The 19,898-nt window shown below is 49.6% G+C and overlaps 1 protein-coding gene across 2 annotated transcripts in view; it reads right to left on the bottom strand.

The window, feature by feature from the left end:
- Positions 1 to 19,898, bottom strand: part of ACAN (aggrecan) — a 62,247-nt gene that overhangs the window by 7,601 nt on the left and 34,748 nt on the right. For both annotated transcript variants that reach the window (XM_077871858.1, XM_077871859.1), the window contains exons 8-12: positions 17,283 to 17,457; positions 16,623 to 16,750; positions 15,313 to 15,606; positions 13,312 to 13,524; positions 6,704 to 10,648 (exon numbers count right to left, since the gene is read on the bottom strand). In XM_077871858.1, coding sequence (XP_077727984.1) covers positions 6,704 to 10,648; positions 13,312 to 13,524; positions 15,313 to 15,606; positions 16,623 to 16,750; positions 17,283 to 17,457 — 4,755 coding nt within the window. The remainder of the gene's footprint in view (positions 1 to 6,703; positions 10,649 to 13,311; positions 13,525 to 15,312; positions 15,607 to 16,622; positions 16,751 to 17,282; positions 17,458 to 19,898) is intronic.

Raw genomic sequence — 19,898 nt, 5'->3', positions numbered from 1 at the left:
CACTAGAATGAATAAGCCTGAAGTGGTCTGGAGAGTATAAAACCATGAGAAAATGGCAGCACGGGATGTCTGCATGAGACTCATTCAATTCTTGGGGGTCGCAGACATCTTTGTCTTCAGTAAATCCTCGAGTATCTTAAAGATGAAGGCGGCATCATTCTCTTGGCAGGAGGAAGAGAAACCAGCCCAACATTTCCCCATGCTCCTTCCAGCTTGGGGTCTTAGATCGTAGACATCTCCAGTGAGTCACAATTTCCAGAGAGCTCCATTCTGGCCAGTGGGAGACCAATATTTGGAGCTGGTGAGCCACTTAGTAAGTGGCCAGCCACCACACTGGGGTACAGGCAGCTCTCCATCAACCTCTTCTTCCCAGGCAGACTCTTCCTCCCTTCTGTTCTTCTGGCCCAAGATGTTCTTTCTAATCCAACTTCTTTGTGGGACTGCAATTGGTAAGCCATTGGCTTCTGCCCCAATTTTTATTCATCAGCCAAAGTGAGAAGTGAATTTCCTAATCCTGTCTTTCTGCCTCTTTCTGAGAAGCCAGAGACCTGGGGATCTTTTACTCTCTTCATGTTTGTACTACAAAGGCTCCTGCTGGTTTTCTCTGGGTTACTTTCCCTGGGAACATGATGAAAGGTATTGTGAAGCTCTTTTTCCCAGGAGATCAATAAGATTCTTCAATGAATGGGTGCCACTGGCTCATGGGGCATCATGATATATGGTTAAGCCTCAGTGTATGCAGCTGCGTTCATACAACCTTCAGGACCTGACATTGTCTATGGGTGTCCACGTGAGCAGCATCCTAAATATGTTGCAGGATTACTTCTTGCCTCTCAGAACAGCAGACTAGACCTTAAAGTCAATCCCCTCTTTAAGAAGGCAAAAGCACTTTCTTGTGGCTCCTTTTTGCCAGCTGGTGCATAGTAGATAGATGTCTTCTGGACCAGAGTTGGGTTTGGGGCAGTGGGTGGCCTGAAAATCTCAAGTCCTCAGGTGTCTCTCTGTTCCCATGGAGTTCTTCATTTCAGCTCAGGGAGCGCGCACCATGGATTAGAGACCAACAGTTCCAAGGCTGGAACTGTTCCAAGCAAAACCAAAATGCATGGAGGAACTGATGCGAGTCCCAGCATGCACTTGGTCCCAGCATGCACCAGGATTCCCAGCAGCAGCAGTAGCAGCAATAGGTCAGGCTGGTCGGCTGGGCAGAAGCTGGGGGCTGCTCTCCTGCTCCAGGAGAGACACTGTTCTCTCGTGTCCACTAGCGTCCTCATGGGACATGGGAAGCACCGGGTGAGGGGGCATTAAGCAAATGTAGGCGCTAAAGCGGTTGTATAGAGCAGGGGACAGGAGTGGCCTGTGGGCACAAGAGCCAGATGGTAACCCTGGCACCTCTGGACTGAAACTCAGGGAATCCGTTCCCAGGTTCAGAAGCTGTTTTGTGCAGGGCCTGGATTCACAGATGAGAAGGGGAGGAAGGGTCAACATGCTGAAGACCAGAGAGCCTGTGGGTGCCAGTAGGGCACTTTGGGGAGGCCTTCAACTGTAGGAAGGGGGCTGAGCATTCTGCATGGGGCTGTCTCCAGAGCTGCTCAGGCCTGCCAGGCCTCATGTCCTCTCCCTCCGACTGAAAGAGCCACTGCACCCTTGCAGTGCCCACCTCTTTCTGTGAAGGGCACCTGGGACATTGCTGGTCTCCTGGAACCATGAGAGGAGTTGAGCTGGGCTTACCATAGAGTACGGGGGACCCCAGACAGGTGCCAGCAGGTGGGGGATGGGAAGGGCTTTGGGCAATGGGCAGACTGCAGGAAGGAAGAAAGGAAAGACAAAAACCCACTCTCTCACGAATCTTCCGTGAGACAGATGCTATGACTCCCACACACTTCACCAGCCCAACAGCCCCAGGGCACAGATGCCATGGGCCGTGAGACAGGTAAGGAAACAAGTGGCCTGCCCATGCTGGTAAGCCAGGGAGACAGACCGGAAGAATCAGGAGGAAAGAATCAGACATGGCCTAAAAGTTGGGCCTCTGTCCCCCATGGAGGGAGAGGGACACTGAAGTCTTGAATCTCGGGTGTCTCATTACCATTGAACCAGGGCTAAGGGCTCCCCTTTCATCTCTGAGCAGGGACCCTGGCGAGTGTCGGCACTGTGAGTAATCTTCCTATTACTATAACCAAAAGGGATGATTTGTTCCCGAACCAGATCTAACTTAAGGGAGAAAATAACTGAGAGCCTCCTGGTGAAAGCAAGGGGAATAAGATACTTCCAAATGATCACTTTGGCATCTGAATTGGAGAGCTCAGGCCTTCCCCTGACTAGGTCTTGCTGGGCTTTTGCTTATGTCAGAGCCTAGGACATTGGAGTGAGAATTTATTGGGCTCATAGAAAAGGCTGAAGGAAGAGTGACAGCAGGTACTTTGACTCAAATGACACCCAACTAAAAAGGTTGCCAATCATAAAGAGCATGATATGAAGGGTACTCAAGTTCAGTGCACAACCTGTGCAGTTGTATGTGGTGACCCTGGACATAACTTTCCTAGACAAAGATGAGAGAAAATCCCCTCAAGAAGCACAGAGACAATTTCTTAGCTCAGTGGATGTCCTAAACCCTGCAAAGACCTAGGATCAATCAGATGGACAGACCTGAGTAAATACATTTGCTTTCTGGTGTATCACAATGGACAGAAGGGTTATAAGAACATATTTATCAGTTCCAATTTGCTTTTAAAATAAACATCATCAAATTAAATAGTATGTTATAATTATACTATTAAGTCTTTTATATTTTTAAAGTTTGATCTTGAATGTAACTTTAATATCATGCTTCTTAAATCAATGACAGTTGGCCTTCGAACAACATGGGTTTGTGTGTGGGTCTGCTTATACGCAGATTTTTTATGCAGATGTTTTACAGTTTAGTATCATAAATGTATTTCCTCTTCCTTATGATTTTCTTTCTTTTTTTTAATTAAGTAAGCTCTATCTCCATTGTGAGGCTTGAACTCATGACCTGAGATCAAGAGTCTCATGTTCTACTGACTGAGCCAGTCAGATGCCCGTCCTTATGATTTTCTGAATAATGTTTTCTTGTCTCTAGCTTACTTTATTATAAGAATACAGTATATGATACATACAACTTACAAAATAAGTATTAATTGACTTTCTGTTATCACTCAGGCTTCTGGTCAACAGGTGGCTATTACTAGTTAAGTATTTGGGTAGTCAGAATTTATATGCAGGTTTTTGACTTTGCGGAAGCTGACACCCTTAACCCCCCAGGGCTGTTCAAGGGTCGACTATAGTTCCATGTTCAAATCTGCCCATAGAATTTTCGGTTCTGTCAAGTCATGAAGGTGTGATTGGTATTTGTACTTATAACCCTGTATTTTCACTCCCTTTGAAAGTGTCCCCACCCCCCACCCCCACCTGCCCTGGGGGTAAGATTTCACTGAAACGTAAACCTCTCCACTCTAGGGGAAGAGACAGTGTCAGATCATAGGTCAGAGCCTCAAGCCTACAAAGTGAAGAATGGCAGTAAGATAGAAAAGAGGCTGAATTTTAAGTTCATGACTTTCTAACCCAGGAGTTTAGAGAAGAAATCTACCCAGCACCTTGATTGCTGGAAAATTGGATGTGAGATGTGATTAGAAGAGAATGTCTCAACCTTAGCGGTGCATCAGAGTCACTGCGGTAGTTAACAAAAAAATTTTTAAAGGTTTTAAAAAATATACCAGCGTCAGAGTCCCTCTTCAGACCAATTGCATTGGGGTAGGTCCAGGTGGGGCCCAGGTGTGGTGCTAGTTACAAGCACCCAGCTGATTCTAAGGAGCAATGAGGATTAAAACCTAAGAGCCAGGAAATGTCTCTGCAAATGTCAGCAACAGAGGTGGGGAGTATGCTGGTGCTTTTTAAGTGGATCAGAATAGGATAGCCCTGCTTTTTCAACCACTAAAAAGATCTGCTTTTCCTAAACATTGGAGTGAGAGATCGGGAAGGGGAAGTAATCTTTATTAATGCGTCTTGGGGCCAGGTGCTGTACATAAATTGTTCTTAACCCATACAGCAGTTCCTAAGCCCTGGTTGCACACTAGACTCACCTGGGCAGCCTTAAAAACCCCCGTGCCATGGCCACAGGACCATTTCAATCAGAATCTTTGGAGTGAGACCCCAGGCATCAGGATATTCTTAAAGCTGAGAACCAGCACCTTTGACCCTATTACAAATGAGGTCCTGAGGGCTTGGCTAAGCCCCACTTCTAGAACCTCTCTCTGTTCTGGTTGCCCTGAAGTTCACCTCCTGAGTTAAGACCAGCACCTGAGAATATGTTCAAGAGGGAGCTTCTGATTTAGTTGAGTGCCTTGAACAAGTGAATGAAGACCCCAGTTCTGGATTTGACTCCAGAGGAGTCAGGAGCTAGGCAAATCCCTCAACTTTTCTGTGCCGCAGTTTCAGATGGGGATAACTGCCAAGCTACCCACAGAGCTGTTTGGGAAGAAACAGCAGAGCCATTCCCCCTGCTGACTGAGGACTCGGAGCCTCACTTGCTGGAAAGCATACATAAGGTCAGACGCTGACCCCAGTGGAGGAAAAGAGTGAATCACAGTCACCCCCACTGCCTGTTTACATGGAGCATTTCCTGTGTAAGTGCCAAGTGTACAGCATATTTATATGATGTAAGCATGTATTATTTTGCTCACATATATTTGCACATATATTATTTACATATATATTAATTTGCGTATATGTTAATATACACAAACACAAAATCTTTCTTTGTGTATGATGCAATGGCTATTGGAAGATAGCTGCCTGGCCCTATTTGTCTGGTGGCATCTGCCTTCCCCCAGGATTTGTGGCTCTGATTCTGCCTGTGTCATAGGAATGAAGCCCTTTTATGAACGATTCTGGGACAGAGGCTGGGGTGAGGGTGTGGGGGCAGTGCAGAGAGCTGCCCCCAAGCATATGAGCTTGGAGGTAACAGGGCATCAGTTCTCTTAAGGGTGGTCATCTGATGAGATGAAACGTCCTCATGGCCACAGGCCTCAAAGTGTTCAGGGAACACAGGAAGATCCTCATCATCTCTCGTTCTGGGGGCCACCTCCAATTAGAGGACTTCCCAGACTCCTCACCTACCCCACAAGCTGTTTGACCCATGGCTAAGGACAGAGACCCCAGAGTGGTGGGTGCCAAGGTGCAGGGCACTTCAAAGTCACAGCTGACCCGCAGCCGTGAATCCTGGAGCTGCGGGTGGCAGACACTGCCTGTCATTTCCTCCAGGGCAAGAAGGGGACCCAAATCTCACCCAGGTCCAAGCATGGAGGGGCTTTCCTGGAGAAGCTCTGCATGATGCAAGACCAGCCCCCCTCGGAGTTACCCTCCCAGGGCCTGTGAGGTACAACCGGCTCTACCTCATTTACATCCTAGCTCCCCCACTTCTTGAAATTCACAAGTTTTGAATTTCAAAGGAAATTCAAGCATATTTGGCATTTGACTCATAGAATGACCATTGACTTAACACAAAATGAACTATTTCTCAGTTTAATTACTTGAACTTTGTTCTTCTAAAGTGCCATGTAGAATAGACTCTCTAGAGAGATGCACCACGATTATCCTGTGGCTTCTACACTGATGCATCACTGTGTACCCCTCCTTCTCGGTCTGAGAAGCCTGGGCCTCAGCTGCCTTTGGTCACCTCCTCCTGCTTGTGGCCCATTCTGAGGATAAAAGTCCTGTGCCCCTCCTTCCCCTGCCTGTCCCCCCATGGCCAGTGAGGGGCTTACCTACATTGCAGTGCTGGCCAGTGTGGCCAGGGGGGCACAGACCTATGATGTGTCCCTTCATCTGCTGGCAGGTCCCGCATGGCTCCTTGGCAAAGGACCTAGTGGGGGCTGCAGCTCCCAGGGGGACTATGAGCATCAAGAACTCAGACCTCGAGCTTGGGGTATAAGGCCCATGAAGCCTACGAGGCTGGCTCTGGGTGAGCATGTTTCTAGGGACTCTATGCCTCTTGAACACCTGGTCCTAGCATCTCACTGGTGTCGGGGGAGGCTCTCTGACTGGGAAAGGTTTCTTGGCCTAGAGGGAGGTACAAGGGATCCCAAGGTAAAAAATGGAGGACAATCATCAGCTTCCTGTGCCTGGTGAGACAGGCTCTATGGTGCAGAGCAGTCACCTATGCCAAGGTGGGGGTGAAGGCTAAAGTCAGGACCCCCAAATAATCCTTCAGAGTTCCTTAAATTGTGCAGGGTCTTAACTCTACATGAAGTCAATGTTTGGCATAGAGGTCACTGGGTTCATTCTCTCATCTCACACTCACTCCACGGGAAAGGAGTGTGAGTAGAATTTCTAACACTATCTAAATAATCATCCTTCTCTCTCCCTGCACCAAGTACAGATACTTGGATTCACATATAAATGCTCTTGTGATGTTATTCCACTGTAACAATAGTAATCACTTATCTCTAAGTGTGTGCTGTGTGTAAGGTGTGATACTAAGTGCTTGTTCCACATATATTTATATCCTGTTTAATATAAACAGGTCCCTGCTACTATTCCCATCTTACCGATGAGGCTCAGAGAGGTTAAGACACTTGCCCTGAGGCTGCACAGCTGTTCTGCGGTGGAGCTTGAATTTACACTCCTCCCACTGCACTATAGCCTGAACGCCCCGAACACATTTAAAGGAAAGAAATCCTGACAGTACCTGGAATGGCTGGTGCTGACTCATCTGTCCCTGATGGAGAAGTTGGGATGGAAGCATCATCTGTAGGGGAGGTGGCTGTCTCGGCTGTTTGGGTCTCCTCTCCTGAGTGCAAGGGGCTTGAGGCCTCGATTTCTAAATGCGCCTCTGCAGGGCGCTGGGTCTGCTGGATCCACTCAGACTCTGGGACGCTAGTGCTGATGACAACATCCAGCCCCGACGTGTGACCAGACAGGTCTCCACTGACTTCAATCCTGTCTCCAGATGCTGTTGGAGTGGCTGAAGGCCAGCCCAACGCCTCTCGGCCCACATCATAGGATGTGGTTGGCTCCTCCTGGACTTCTGGGGTGGCTGAGCCCTCCCTGGGGCCTTCAGGAAAGGCTGAGGTGCCACCACTCACTCCCAAGCCTGAGGCTCCCTCCACATCGGCTTCAGGGAAGGTGGAGGTGGCTTCGCTTACATCAGGGGCACCAGAAGCTCCTCCACTGGCCTCAGGGGCAGCAGACACCCCCACCGCACGCTCAGGAAAGTCAGATGTCTCGCTGCTAGATTCTGGGACTGATGACGCTTCCAGCCCAGACCCGGGGAACGCTGGTGTAGCTCCACTAATTTCCCCGGATGCAGAGGCTTCTCCACTGGACTCAAAAAGCTGAGGGGTGTGTGTCACAGGGGGTCTTTGGGCAAGTTCCTGGGAAACAGTTGGTTCAGTGACACCCTCCACAAACTCGGAAGTGATTAAAGTCACTTCTAAAAGTCCTGAGGCTTCCCCACTGGCGCTCATGGCTGTAGAGGGTTCTCCAGTGACATCCATGGTGCCAGAAAAGTCCCCACTAAAATATGGAGTACTTGATGGCTCTCCACTGGGCTCCACCAGCCGGGACTGCATCCCACTTAGGTCCAAAGATCCTGAATGGTCTCCAGACACGTCTGGTGCTCCAGAATGGGCACCACTGAGTTCCAAAATGCCTGAAGGCCCTTCTCCTGCTTCTTGGGCTGTCGGAGCCTGGGTTACAGATTCCACCAAAGTTCTGTCTACAAGAGATACAGTGGGGAAGCTGGATGGAAGTCCACTACCCTCATAGGTTCCTGAGGGCAGGCTGCTCCCAATCTCTGCTCCAGAGGATTCTCCACTGACCTCAGCAGCTCCACTTGGCAGGCCACTGAATTCTGGAAGCTGGGATGTCAACCCACTGGAGTCAGTTGCTCCAGAAGATTGTCCACTGATATCCATTGTCCCAGATGCGCCCGAGAGATCCACCTCCCCTGAAGGGAGTCCACTGAGTTCCACAGACCCTAAACCTTCTTCTTCTTTAAATGTAGTTGGGGTCACTTCGACCAAACTGGTGTCCACAAACGTAATGCCAGAAGATTCACCACTGCCACTCATGGTACTAGAAACCAGGTCAGGGATTCCAGAGGTTGTCCCACTGAACTCTGGCAACCCCGATGGCTGCCCGCTGATATCAGGGACCCCAGATGTTTCTCCACTCAGGTCAGTCATGCCAAATGGTTGACCACTGCCAGAAGGAACTCCAGAGGCTTCTCCACTGACATCTGGTTGTCCAGAGTACAGTCCACTAAGCTCAGTCACTCCAGATGTTTCCCCAGAAAACCCTGATGGCTGCCCACTGATCTCAAAAAGCCCAGATGTACCCCCACTGATGTCAGGAAACCCTGATGGCTGTCCACTGACACCAAAGAACCCAGATGTTTCCCCACTCATATCAGGAGACCCAGATGCTTGGCCGCTGAGTTCAGCTCCTGAAGGGAGTCCACTAACTGCCCCACTAATGTCCAGCTCGCTGACGGGCAGCCCAGATGTTTCTCCAGCACCACTGATGCCAATAGTTCCCCTCCCTTCCAGTTCACTTGCAGAGGTGGTTGTGATCACTTCCACCAATGTGGTATCCACGAGGGAGATAGTTGGGAATCCAGAGGGAAGTCCACTAAAGTCAGGTAGGCCAGAGGATGGGCCACTCCCAAAGTCCACCCCTGAATACTCACCACTAAATCCAGAGGGGAGGCTACTTGCTTCTGGAGCTTGCCCACTTCCCAGAGTTCCAGAAGGTATTCTGCCAAAGTCCAAGGCTCCAGAAGCTGACCCAATCAAGTCTTCTTTTCCAGAGGGCAACCCACTGAGATCCTCAGCTCCAGAAGCAGAGGTCTCTAGACCCTCTCCTCCAGAAGAAAGTTCACTGAGATCCTCCACTCCAGAAGCAGAAGTCTCTGGATGACCCTCTACTCCAGAAGGCAATCCACTGAGGTCCTCTACTCCAGAGGCAGAAGTCTCTGGATGATCCTCTACTCCAGAGGAAGAGGTCTCTAGACCTTCTCTTCCAGAAGGCAGCCCACTGATGTCCCCTATACCAGAGGCAGAGGCTTCCGGACCTTCTCCAGAAGGCAACCCGCTGAGGTCCCCTACACCAGAGGTAGAGGTCTCTAGACCTTCTCTCCCAGAAGGCAACCCGCTGAGGTCCCCTACTCCAGAGGTAGAGGTCTCTAGACCTTCTCTCCCAGAAGGCAACCCGCTGAGGTCCCCTACTCCAGAGGCAGAGGCTTCTGGACCTTCTCCAGAAGGTAATATGCTGAGGTCCTCTACTCCAGAGGCAAAGGCTTCTGGACCTTCTCCAGAAGGCAACCCACTGAGGTCCCCTACACCAGAGGCAGAGGTCTCTAGACCTTCTCTTCCAGAAGGCAACCCGCTGAGCTCCCCTACTCCAGAGGCAGAGGCTTCTGGACCTTCTCCAGAAGGCAATCTGCTGAGGTCTTCTACTCCAGAGGCAGAGGCTTCCTGACCTTCTCCGGAAGGCAACCCACTGAGGTCCCCTACACCAGAGGCAGAGGTCTCTAGACCTTCTCTTCCAGAAGGCAACCCACTAAGGTCCCCAACTCCAGAGGCAGAAGCTTCTGGACTCTCTCCAGAAGATAATCCACTGAGGTCCTCTACTCCAGAGGCAAAGACTTCTGGACCTTCTCCAGAAGGCAGCCTGCTGAGATCCCCGACTCCAGAGGCAGAGGCTTCTGGACCTTCTCCAGAAGGCAACCCACTGAGGTCCCCAACTCCAGAGGCAGAAGCTTCTAGACCCTCTCCAGAAGGTAATCCACTGAGGTCCTCTACTCCAGAGGCAGAGACTTCTGGACCTTCTCCAGAAGGCAGCCTGTTGAGATCCCCAACTCCAGAGGTGGAGGCTTCTGGACCTTCTCCAGAAGGCAACCCACTGAGGTCCTCTACACCAGAGGTAGAGGTCTCTAGACCTTCTCTTCCAGAAGGAAGTCCACTGAGGTCTCCTACTCCAGAGGCAGAGACTTCTGGACCTTCTCCAGAAGGCAGCCTGCTGAGGTCCCCAACTCCAGAGGCAGATGTTTCTGGACCCTCTCCAGAAGGCAATCCACTGAGGTCCTCAACTCCAGAGGCAGAGACTTCTAGACCTTCTCCAGAAGGCAACCCACTGAGATCCCCGACTCCAGAGGTAGAAGTCTCTAGACCTTCTCTTCCAGAAGGCAGCCCGCTGAGGTCCTCGACTCCAGAGGCAGAGGTCTCTAGGCCCTCACCTTCTACTTTAGGAATGCTGGACAATGTAATTCTATCTTCATCCCCTGAGGCCAGTCCACTTCCCACAGCAGAGGTGAGCCCACTGGAGTCAAGATCTTCAGAGGGCAGTCCACTTGCACTTTCCCCTGAGAGTTGCCCACTGGAGTCTGGATGTCCCGAAACTTCTCCACTGCCTGTGAAGTCACCACTGACTTCAGGTACCCCAGATGCGTCCCCAGAGCCTGGCAGCTCAGTCCCACTGGGCCCTGGGGGTGAAAGTGTGGACAACTCCTCCCAGGGGAATGGCTCCTCTGAGGGGGATGGCTCCTCTGAGACTGAGGGCACTTCCGTTCCAGAAGGGCCTTCTGTGCTCTCCTCTGTTGCTGTGCTGGTGGGAGGCCATGTTGGAGGGATCCCTGGAAGAAAGGAAAAAGATGAGGTGTGTCTTTAGTAACTCTGCTCTCTTTTAAGCTCACTCATTCCTTCTACGGTAAAACTTTTCTTCAGAGGTATGCTCGGATATTTTCTGCTGGAACCCTACACAGTGTCTGGGGAAGGAAGGAGGGAGGGGACCAGGAAACTGTGCTCTTTGAGACTCCAGGGGGCACCATCCATACAACCCATGCAAGTAGCAAGTAGCAGTCTGGTTCCCATGTAAAGTATTCAGGATCACCTCTCAAGTACCTCCACATGATCATCTCATTTGTCTAAACCCATGATTTTCAAAGTGTGGTCCCTGGACTGGCAACATCAGAATTACCAGCAACACCAGCATTACCTGGGAGCTTGACAGATAAAGCAAATTCTCAGACCCCATCCTAGTTCCACTGAATCAGGAACTCTAGGGTAGGGGCAGCATGTTGTCTTTTGTTTTTTAAATTTTTTTAAAGGTTTATTTATGAGAGAGAGAGAGAGAGAAATGCACATGCACAAGGAGGGAGAGGGGCAGAGAGAGGGAGACAAGCAGACCCCCCCCTTTTGAGTGGGGAGCTGGATGCAGGGCTTGATTATAGGACCCCGAGGTCATGACCTGAGCTAAAATCAAGAGTCAGATGCTCAACCAACTAAACCACTCAGGTACCCCCAGCATGTTGTATTTTACGAAGTCCCTTTCCTACTTCTCCCATCCTGGAACCCTGACAATGCTGAGGCCCCTCCTGACTTTGAGAATCATTCATCCAAAACCATCCCTCTGAGGCAGGGGAGGCCAGGTAGTGCTGTTTGGAAAAATATATGAACTTTTTCAATTCTGAGAGTGTTGTTACAGAGGATTTGGAAAACAGAGGGAAAAAGTCTCATCATTCTAAATAATCACAGTTGCACTATTTTCTTTCCATCTTGTTCCTTTGGCATTTAAAAATAACCTTGCTGGCTGGGGTGCCTGGGTGGCTCAGTCTGACTCTTGGTTTCAGCTCAGGCCATGATCTCAGGGTCATAAGATTGAGCCCCACGTTGGGCTCCATGCTCAGTACAGAGTCTGTTTAAAATTCTCTCTCCCTTTGCCCCTCCCCCCACTTCCCACACATTCTCTCTCTCAAGTAAATGAATAGATCTTAAAAAAAATAACCCCACCTAGCTGGGATTGGACCTTGCATGTTTTTTGGGGCTTATTTCTTAGGTAGAGACCTGAGACAAGCAGGTGCTAGTCCACTGGGCAGGACTATTCCTGGCTATTCTGGCTTAAAGGTAAATACTGGAAGTGGGTGGGGGGTTCAGGATAGCAGTGGTGGCAGACAAGAGGATTTTAGGTGGAGATATATATATATATATACCAGAAACACTCTGGGATGGCCACTTACAATCATGATCTAACATTTCTCTTTTAAATACATTTAGGTTTCTTTTTAAAAGCAAGTCAATTTAAAGAAAGAGACATAGAATTAACAACAGTACAGATGGTTCCTGATATGGCCAAGGGTGGTAGGGAACTGAAGCATGGAAAATATTTCTATGGGCCCGTTAGAGCCCCTTCCCATGGAAACTCCTACTAGTTGTTGCCAGGATCCTGTGCCAAGCCACAAACTCAAGCAAACAGGACTCGGTTGTGCTTGTCTTGCTGAGGGTGAGGAAGGTCACAGGCAGGTGTGGCTGCTGGGCTAGGTCTCTGGGTCAAATCCCACCTCACCTTCTGGCATGGAGAGACGGTGGGCTTTGCATTTCCGGCACCCAGAGGAGTGCCCAGGGTGGCTGAATTGCTTGGGAACAGTGCACTGAATGAGCAACTAGATAAAGTAGTGGAAGGCTCTGGTATACCATTTCTTCAAATGAACATGCCCCTGGGGGAGCTTTCTAGTAAGCACACACACATTATTGTGCATTGCTTTAATTCAGCCTTACCCAAACTGGGCCATATATGAATGTTCCATGGGGAAGAAAAAAGCCTTTGGTCAGATTCATTTGGAACACTTTGAATACATCAGCCCCTCTGCATTACAGCACATATTAGCATATCAAAGGCACTGAGAAGGTCTTTAGTGAAGAAACCTGTTAATCTTTCTGTAAGCCAGCATGTCCCAAACCGTATAACCACTAAACACTTTTTCTGACAAGGCTAGGGGACTGAAGCTTTCATCCCATCATGTCCCATTGCACAGGATAGATGAGGCTGGAAGAGCTGGTTGGGGATGCCTGGCCCTTAAAGAGGACATAGAAGGAGGAGTGAAGCAAGGAGACAGGTCATACTTCCAACTACCCCTTTCCCCTTTCCCCTCTATTGAAGACCTTCCTAAAGAGAGATTTTAAAAGGTTAGAAGGTAACGGTGTAAATGTAGGAAGATAGAATGAGAGCCCTCTGATTGGCTCAGTGATGGGCACTGCAGTGTGAAGTGAGAGAAAGAAAAAGATGGGTACAGTGAGTTGGGGAGTGCAGAGAGAGAGGGAGAGAGAGAGAGATGTGTTTTGTGAACAAGGGTGTCCATTCACTTGGCGGTTGTCCTAGAGGCCAGTTAAGGTGGCTGACACTGTCCACGGCAGCACATCCAGCTAGTGTCAGGGCTGGCGAGACAGAGCTCCCCTGTGGCATACCCTAGGCAGATAGGACAGACTTCAGGACATGCCCCAGAGACCTAGCTGCACAGACCTGGCAGTGGGGAAGTGCCTGCTGGGCTGTAGGCTGGTTCCCATTCCGTCTGGTTTTCAGGCTCAATGGTGAAGTCCAGGATTGCAGTCGTCTCCTCCCCCATGGGGACAGCAGCCACACCAGGCCCCACCTGGGTAGCGATCCAGTCCTCCACTACAGAGGGGGTGGGTGTGCCACCTTCCTCTTCTCCTGGAGAGGGTACTGCTGAGACACCTAAAAAGAGGTAGGCTGTGAGCATTCCTTCCTGCCAGTGACCCATCCCAGGCCCTTCTGCAGGGGGACTAGGGGATTTTGAGGGGTATCAGACTGGTGCAAAAACCTTGCTGGACCTCAATGCCCCTTCCCCAAGCTTAGTGAGATGGCTCTCATCTTCCTCAATGAGGGTTGATTGCCTCACTTGCACACTACTGATATGCACACACCATCAGCACATACACATTATTTCAGGGTGGTCCCGGATCTCCCTTCTGCAGAATGTATTACATATGTCAGGCATTGTTTAAAGGTGTTATGTAAATTAAATCATTTTATCCCATAACAACCTTATGACACAGATACTATGGTTTCATTTGCAGATAGGAAAACTAAGGCACAGAGTTAAATGACTTGCCCAGGGTCAGTGGCTTATAGTGGCAGATCTAGTCTCCAAACGCAAGCATCCTTGCCAGACTCTGCTCTCAACTATGGCATGATGCTGCTTTTCTTGGGGACAGAAATTATGTACCAAGCGTGTCTAGGTCAAATATAGGAGGCTGCTATTTAAAATCCATGAAGCCATCCTGGCACTGGAGGGTGAAGGCAGGATTTATTGAAGGTGGGTAACTGGATTTAGGGGAAAACCAGCAGGTGGGCTCTGAGGGTTGGGGGATAGTGAGAGTGCATGGCTAAGAATGTACTGGGAGGCTAACTGGTTCAGCTTCTGCTGTCCAGAGCAGGGAGAGTGATACTGGCCAGGAGCCTCAACACATCCTCTGGGAGGGGTTTGGCTTTCTTGAGGCTGGCGGAGTGGGGCTGAACTTCCTTTGAATTGGGTTTTAAAAGGTGACCCTGGAAGTCTGAGAAGCTGGGGACAGCTCAGGTTTTATTTTTTGTTAACTTTGTTTTGAAATAACTATACATTCGCAGGAAGTTAGAAAGACACTCAGTTTTGATGTATAATATATAAAACATGGCACAAGCTGTGACTACAATCTATATTCCAGTAGATGAAGACCTGAGGATCTCATCTGGTCAGAGCCCAGCACGGCCTTGGCCATGCCCCGGCCACACCCCCTGGTCTGTTTGATGACATCACTCTCAGAACTCTGACAGGTAATGAGGATTGACTGATGTGACAAGGTCCTCAGCGTGGGTCAATTAAAAACCTGAATTTCTGGCGCTTAGCAAAGAGTCATAGAATACTTTGACTCAACTCACCACAAACATATTTACAAGCAGGAGAAAATTTGGCAAGGGTGTACACATGAAAACAGTATATATGTATGTGTGTGTGTGTGTTATTTTTATTTTTATTTTTTTTGTGTGTGTGTTATTTTTAATATTAAGGCTAACATTACCGAGAATTTACTATGTCCCAGGCATATTGCCAAGTGTTTTGTACGTTACCCCAGTTGATCTGCAGAGCAACCCTTTGAGGTAGAAACTATTATATCACTATTTTATAGACGAAACAGAGGAACAGAGAGGTTAAGTAACTTGTCCTGGGTTATACAGCTACTAAGCAGCAGAACTATAATTAAAATTCAGGTGTGCCTGATTTGAGAGCCCCAGTTCTCACTCATTTCTCTCTGCTTGTCTCTGGGGACCTTTAGAAGGATGCACTTGCTTTGGGGTCAATGGCTAAGGTCATGCTAGCTCCAAAGCTGCCCCTGCTCCAGAGGGGCTGACTTTTTCCTCCTTGCTCTGATAGATGGGGATAGTGGACAGGAGCCAGAAAGGGTGAACCCAGAGGAGTCATGCCCCGGCCTGAAGGGAGGCTGGAGGAGAGGGGAGAACACATACCTCGGAAGCAGAAGGCATGGTGCCGGGACAGTGGGTCTGGGAGGCCTGTCTGGTTGGGGTAGAGGTAGACAGTTCTCACGCCTGGCTTGTCTCCACCGCAGGAGGGCCTCGGGGTCACAATGGGGTAACGGAGGCTGCCATCTGATAGCCAGCCGGCATAGCACTTGTCCAGGCCTTGGCTCCAGGCAGCATAGAGCTGGCCAGTGGAGGCCAGGGTGGCGTTATGAGATTCGCAGAATGCCAGGGCTTCCTGGAAGGTGAACTGCTCCAGGCGTGTGATGAAGAACACCTCCCCTGGGGGCAGAAGGAGGTGGCAGGTGTGACCCTCTTGCCTACAGCCAAAGCAGCCTCTGCTCACCAGGGGCAGGGGGTGGGGTGCAGGACAACTGAATTGAGACCAGTTGGTCACTCTACGTGGAAGCAACCTTCCCTCCTTCCCTCTTCTCTAGATTGTCTGGTCGGCAGATTGTCGGCACCCTCCCTCTAACCCTCCCTCTGACCCCCCGTGCTCCCCTATACCACAGCACTGAAGCACGGAGCATCTATATGCTGTGGGCCTGCAGTCCCCCATCCCCACCCCTGGGAGCTTATCGAGGGGAGAGTGGGTCCTGTAGCCACTCTTGTGGTTTGGATCCCCACATCCAGAATGGTTCCCAGGTGCCTGACTGATTTGGGGGAAGGAAGTTCATATTTACTAAATACCTGCTTGTACCAGAAACTTCTCATATGTATCTCATTTAATGTTCACAAGAGTCTCTGATATGCACACAATCAGCTCATATTTTATAGATGAGGATACTAAGGCCCAGAATGGTTAGGTAACTTGCTCCAGGTCCCAAAACAAGTGAGTGGGTATGATGAAATCTTTCCATAACACCAGCATTTCCAAAATTTGGTTCACTAGGATAGTAATTTGGTGACTATAATTGAAATTAAAAGAAATGAGATGAAACAAAATTAAAGGCCTGTGGTTAAGGTTAAACAGCGTTAAAGAGGCTTTCTACTGCAGGACTTCTCAGAGCCTTTGATTTGTTCCTGGCCATCAGGACTCTCCATGAGGCAGATGGCATATGTAGCATTTATTTGTAATAAGTAAAGACTCATTTATCAGCAGAACTCATTGCTTTTTTAAGGAACCGATGCTTGCCTGCAGTGCTGGGGGAACCCACAGGAACCATGCAGGAAGAAGAAAAGGAGCTTGATCTGAGACAGGGCCTAGGCCGGCCTTTCTCAAACAGGAACAGAACTGGGTAGATGGTAATTCCCCCTCCTTTTTGTGTCTCCCCAAAATTCGAGAATGTGGTCCATACCCTCAAGCTTGTCCACATAGCAGTAGACATCGTAGGTTTCTGATGGTGGCCGCACACCATAGGTCCTGACCCCCGGGCTGCTGTCCTTGTCACCCACACACGGGGTCCGTGGGCTCACAATGGGGTATCTGTAATGGAGGGCAGGAGGGACACATGAAGGCCTATTTCAGGGGTTGGGGGACACAGGGCCCAGGCAGAGGCTGGCAGGTCTCTCGGAGGCTCAAGCAAGGTGTATCTTCAGTTGTCTGGTGGGATTCACACCGGAAGGGAGGTTCTCATGCAATAAGCGACCTATGTGGCTGGGGGAAGGGTCTGGAAGCCCATAGGGGATTCTTGGCTTCAGAAGAGAGCTCGTTATATGGAAGGGCACTGGGTCAAGCTGGAGGGGACAAGGGCAGGGGCCTCTGAGATTCTACCTCTCTGTCTCTTGGGGGTAAATGACCAAGGACTTAATGTCACCTGGAGCCCTTCCCTACTAGCTCAGAATATGCTTGGTTCTGGGGGGGTAATTAGGGGAGTAGCCATGGAGTCATTAATTACTGCAGTGTAGCAGGTGCCCGCTCTGCTGGGTGCGTGACGGGTTCTGGCTCCCCAAGCCCAACCTCTCATGGTTGGCTTTGGGCTGGCAGGGGTCGGGGTGGGGGGCGGCTCATCCTTCACCTGACAGTCTGGTCCTGCAGCCAACCAGCATCACATTGTTCGTAGCCAGCTTCATAGGCAGCCTGGAGCTGCTCAGGAGAGGCGATGACAGCCCCAGTGCGTAGGCAGGCCTGCTGAGCCTCCTCAAAGGTCAGTGAGTAGCGGGCGGAGCCTGGGCGGTAGTGGAACACAACCCCTGGGTGGGGAGGAGAGGAAGAGAAGGAAAGACAAGGTAGGCTCAGGGCATGGACTGGATAGCACAATGCAGGTGCCCGTGGGGCATGGTTCTTTGGCTTTGAGGGCAGTGAGAGAGACTTGGGAATGACTTCAGGGAATGACTTCCCTTCGTCCCCTCCTTCCTTTCCTACTTCCATTCCTATTCTCAACCAACCTGGTTCCCTCTGCTTATTCAAGCTGTTTCTGAAATCCATCTCCCTGAAAGAGCCTTTGAGGACTCTTCTGCCCTGGGTGTCCCCAACTCTCCTCTCTGGGCTCCTCACTTCTAGGCTGCTCATTTGTTCCTTTACTCTTTAAAACAAATGCATTTTTTCTCATGATAAAAAGAATGCACATTCATTACAGAACATTAGGAAAATACAGAAAAGGCTAAGGAATACATCAAACAATGAATGGAATTTCTTCCATCTGGCCCAGGGCCCTGGGGGTGGGGGTGGGGGTTGCCCTAAGAGTGTCTGCCAGAGTTTTTATGGGTGTGCCCTGGACACATTCTGGGATGTGGCCTTGTAGCATTTACCAAGTTCTCAAAGGGTTAGAGCCCTTCCTTGAGCTGCCCACTTACTCTGCCTCTCTTGTATTTGGCTACATACACATTTGTTTCTATTTCTGACACTTCCCTGGGTGATTGGCCAGGTTATGTCACAGCTTCATATCCCTGGTCTGATACTGTCCCAAATCCCTTATCCTGTCCTGTAGCAGATGCTCATCTGTCCATTGGCACCTTCCCACATGGTGCCAGTGGCACTCTTTCCAGTCCTGGGCTAATCCTGGGACCCAGCCATCACAGGTGTTACCCCAAAACTTCCCCAACACATTGTATTTGGCAATTCAGGCTGAAATTCCACTTGGTGGCATCGTGGATGTGATGGTGGATGGCAGCGTCCACTTGCTCTTCCCCCAGAAGAGGGCACCACCAAGGCCCTTATGAGAGCCACCCCAGAATGTCCTTCCTTTTCTTGGATTGGAGTCTGGGGAACAGCTGGGCTCTCTGGGACATGACATCCTGAGCCCCAGACCTTGAGTAAATCCCTGGAACGCCCCTATCTTAGAACAGGGGCTGGCAAGCATTTTCTGGAAAGAGCCAGCCAGGACAGATTTTAGCCTTGGTGGGCTCAATGGTTTCTGTCACAGCTATTCAACTCTGCCGTGACAGCCCTAAATGAGCCACAGACAGCGCATTGACAAGCCAGTGTGGCTTTGTTCCAATCAAACTTTATTTGTGGATACCGACTCTTGAATTTTACGTAATTTTCATTATATGTCACAAAATATTATTCTTACTTTGACTTTGCTGACTATTCATTTATTTTTATTTTTTTAAAGATTCTATTTATTTATTCATGAGAGACACACAGAGAGAGAGGCAGAGGCATAGGCAGAGGGAGAAGCAGGCTCCCTGCGGGGAGCCCGATGTGGGACTCAATCCCAGGACTCTGGGATAATGCCCTGAGCCGAAGGCAGATGCTCAACCACTGAGCCACCCAGAAGCCCCTGTCTGCCAATTATTTAAAATTGCTGAGTGAAATAAGTCAATCAGAGAAGGACAAACATTATATGGTCTCATTCATTTGGGGAATATAAAAAATAGTGAAAGGGAATAAAGGGGAAAGGAGAAAAAATGAGTGGGGAATATCAGAAAGGGAGACGGAACATGAGGGACTCCTAACTCTGGGAAACGAACTAGGGGTCAGGGAAGGGGAGGTGGGCGGGGGGTGGGGGTGACTGGGTGACGGGCACTGAGGTGGGCACTTGACGGGATGAGCACTGGGTGTTATTCTATATGTTGGCAAATTGAACAACAATAAAAAATAAATTTATTAAAAAAAAAAATAAAATTGTAAAACTGGGCAGCCCTGGTGGCTTAGCAGTTTAGCGCCACCTTCAGCCCAGGGTGTGATCCTGGAGACCCGGGCTCCAGTCCCACGTCGAGCTCCCTACATGGAGCCTGCTTCTCCCTCTGCCTGTCTCTCTCTCTCTCTTTGTTTCTCTAATAAATAAATAAAATCTTAAAAAAAAAACTGTAAAACTATCCTTAGTTCGTGGGCCATATAAAAACAGGTGGCAATGGGGCACTTGGGTGGCTCAGTGGTTGAGCATCTGCCTTTGGCTCAGTTTGTGATCCAGGGGTCCTGGAATTGAGTTCTGCATCGAGTTCCCTGCAGGGAGTCTGCTTCTGCCTCTGCCTATGTCTCTGCCTCTCTCTCTGTGTGTCTCTTATGAATAAATAAATAAATTAAATTAAAAGAAAACAAAACAAGTGGCAAGCCGATATGGCTGTCAGAGCTTGGTTTGCTGATCCCTGTCCTGGAAGGTCAGCTCAGTAAGAAGCCCCAGGGTCACCTCACATAGCAGTTCTCAAGTGGCCTCTGTCCTGTGGCAGTGACTGATGGGATGGGGGAT

This window comes from Canis aureus, chromosome 2 (assembly GCF_053574225.1).
Source record: "Canis aureus isolate CA01 chromosome 2, VMU_Caureus_v.1.0, whole genome shotgun sequence".
Lineage (NCBI taxonomy): Eukaryota > Metazoa > Chordata > Mammalia > Carnivora > Canidae > Canis > Canis aureus.
Note: the sequence above shows the minus strand (reverse complement) of the source record. Positions and strands in the feature narration are given on the sequence as shown.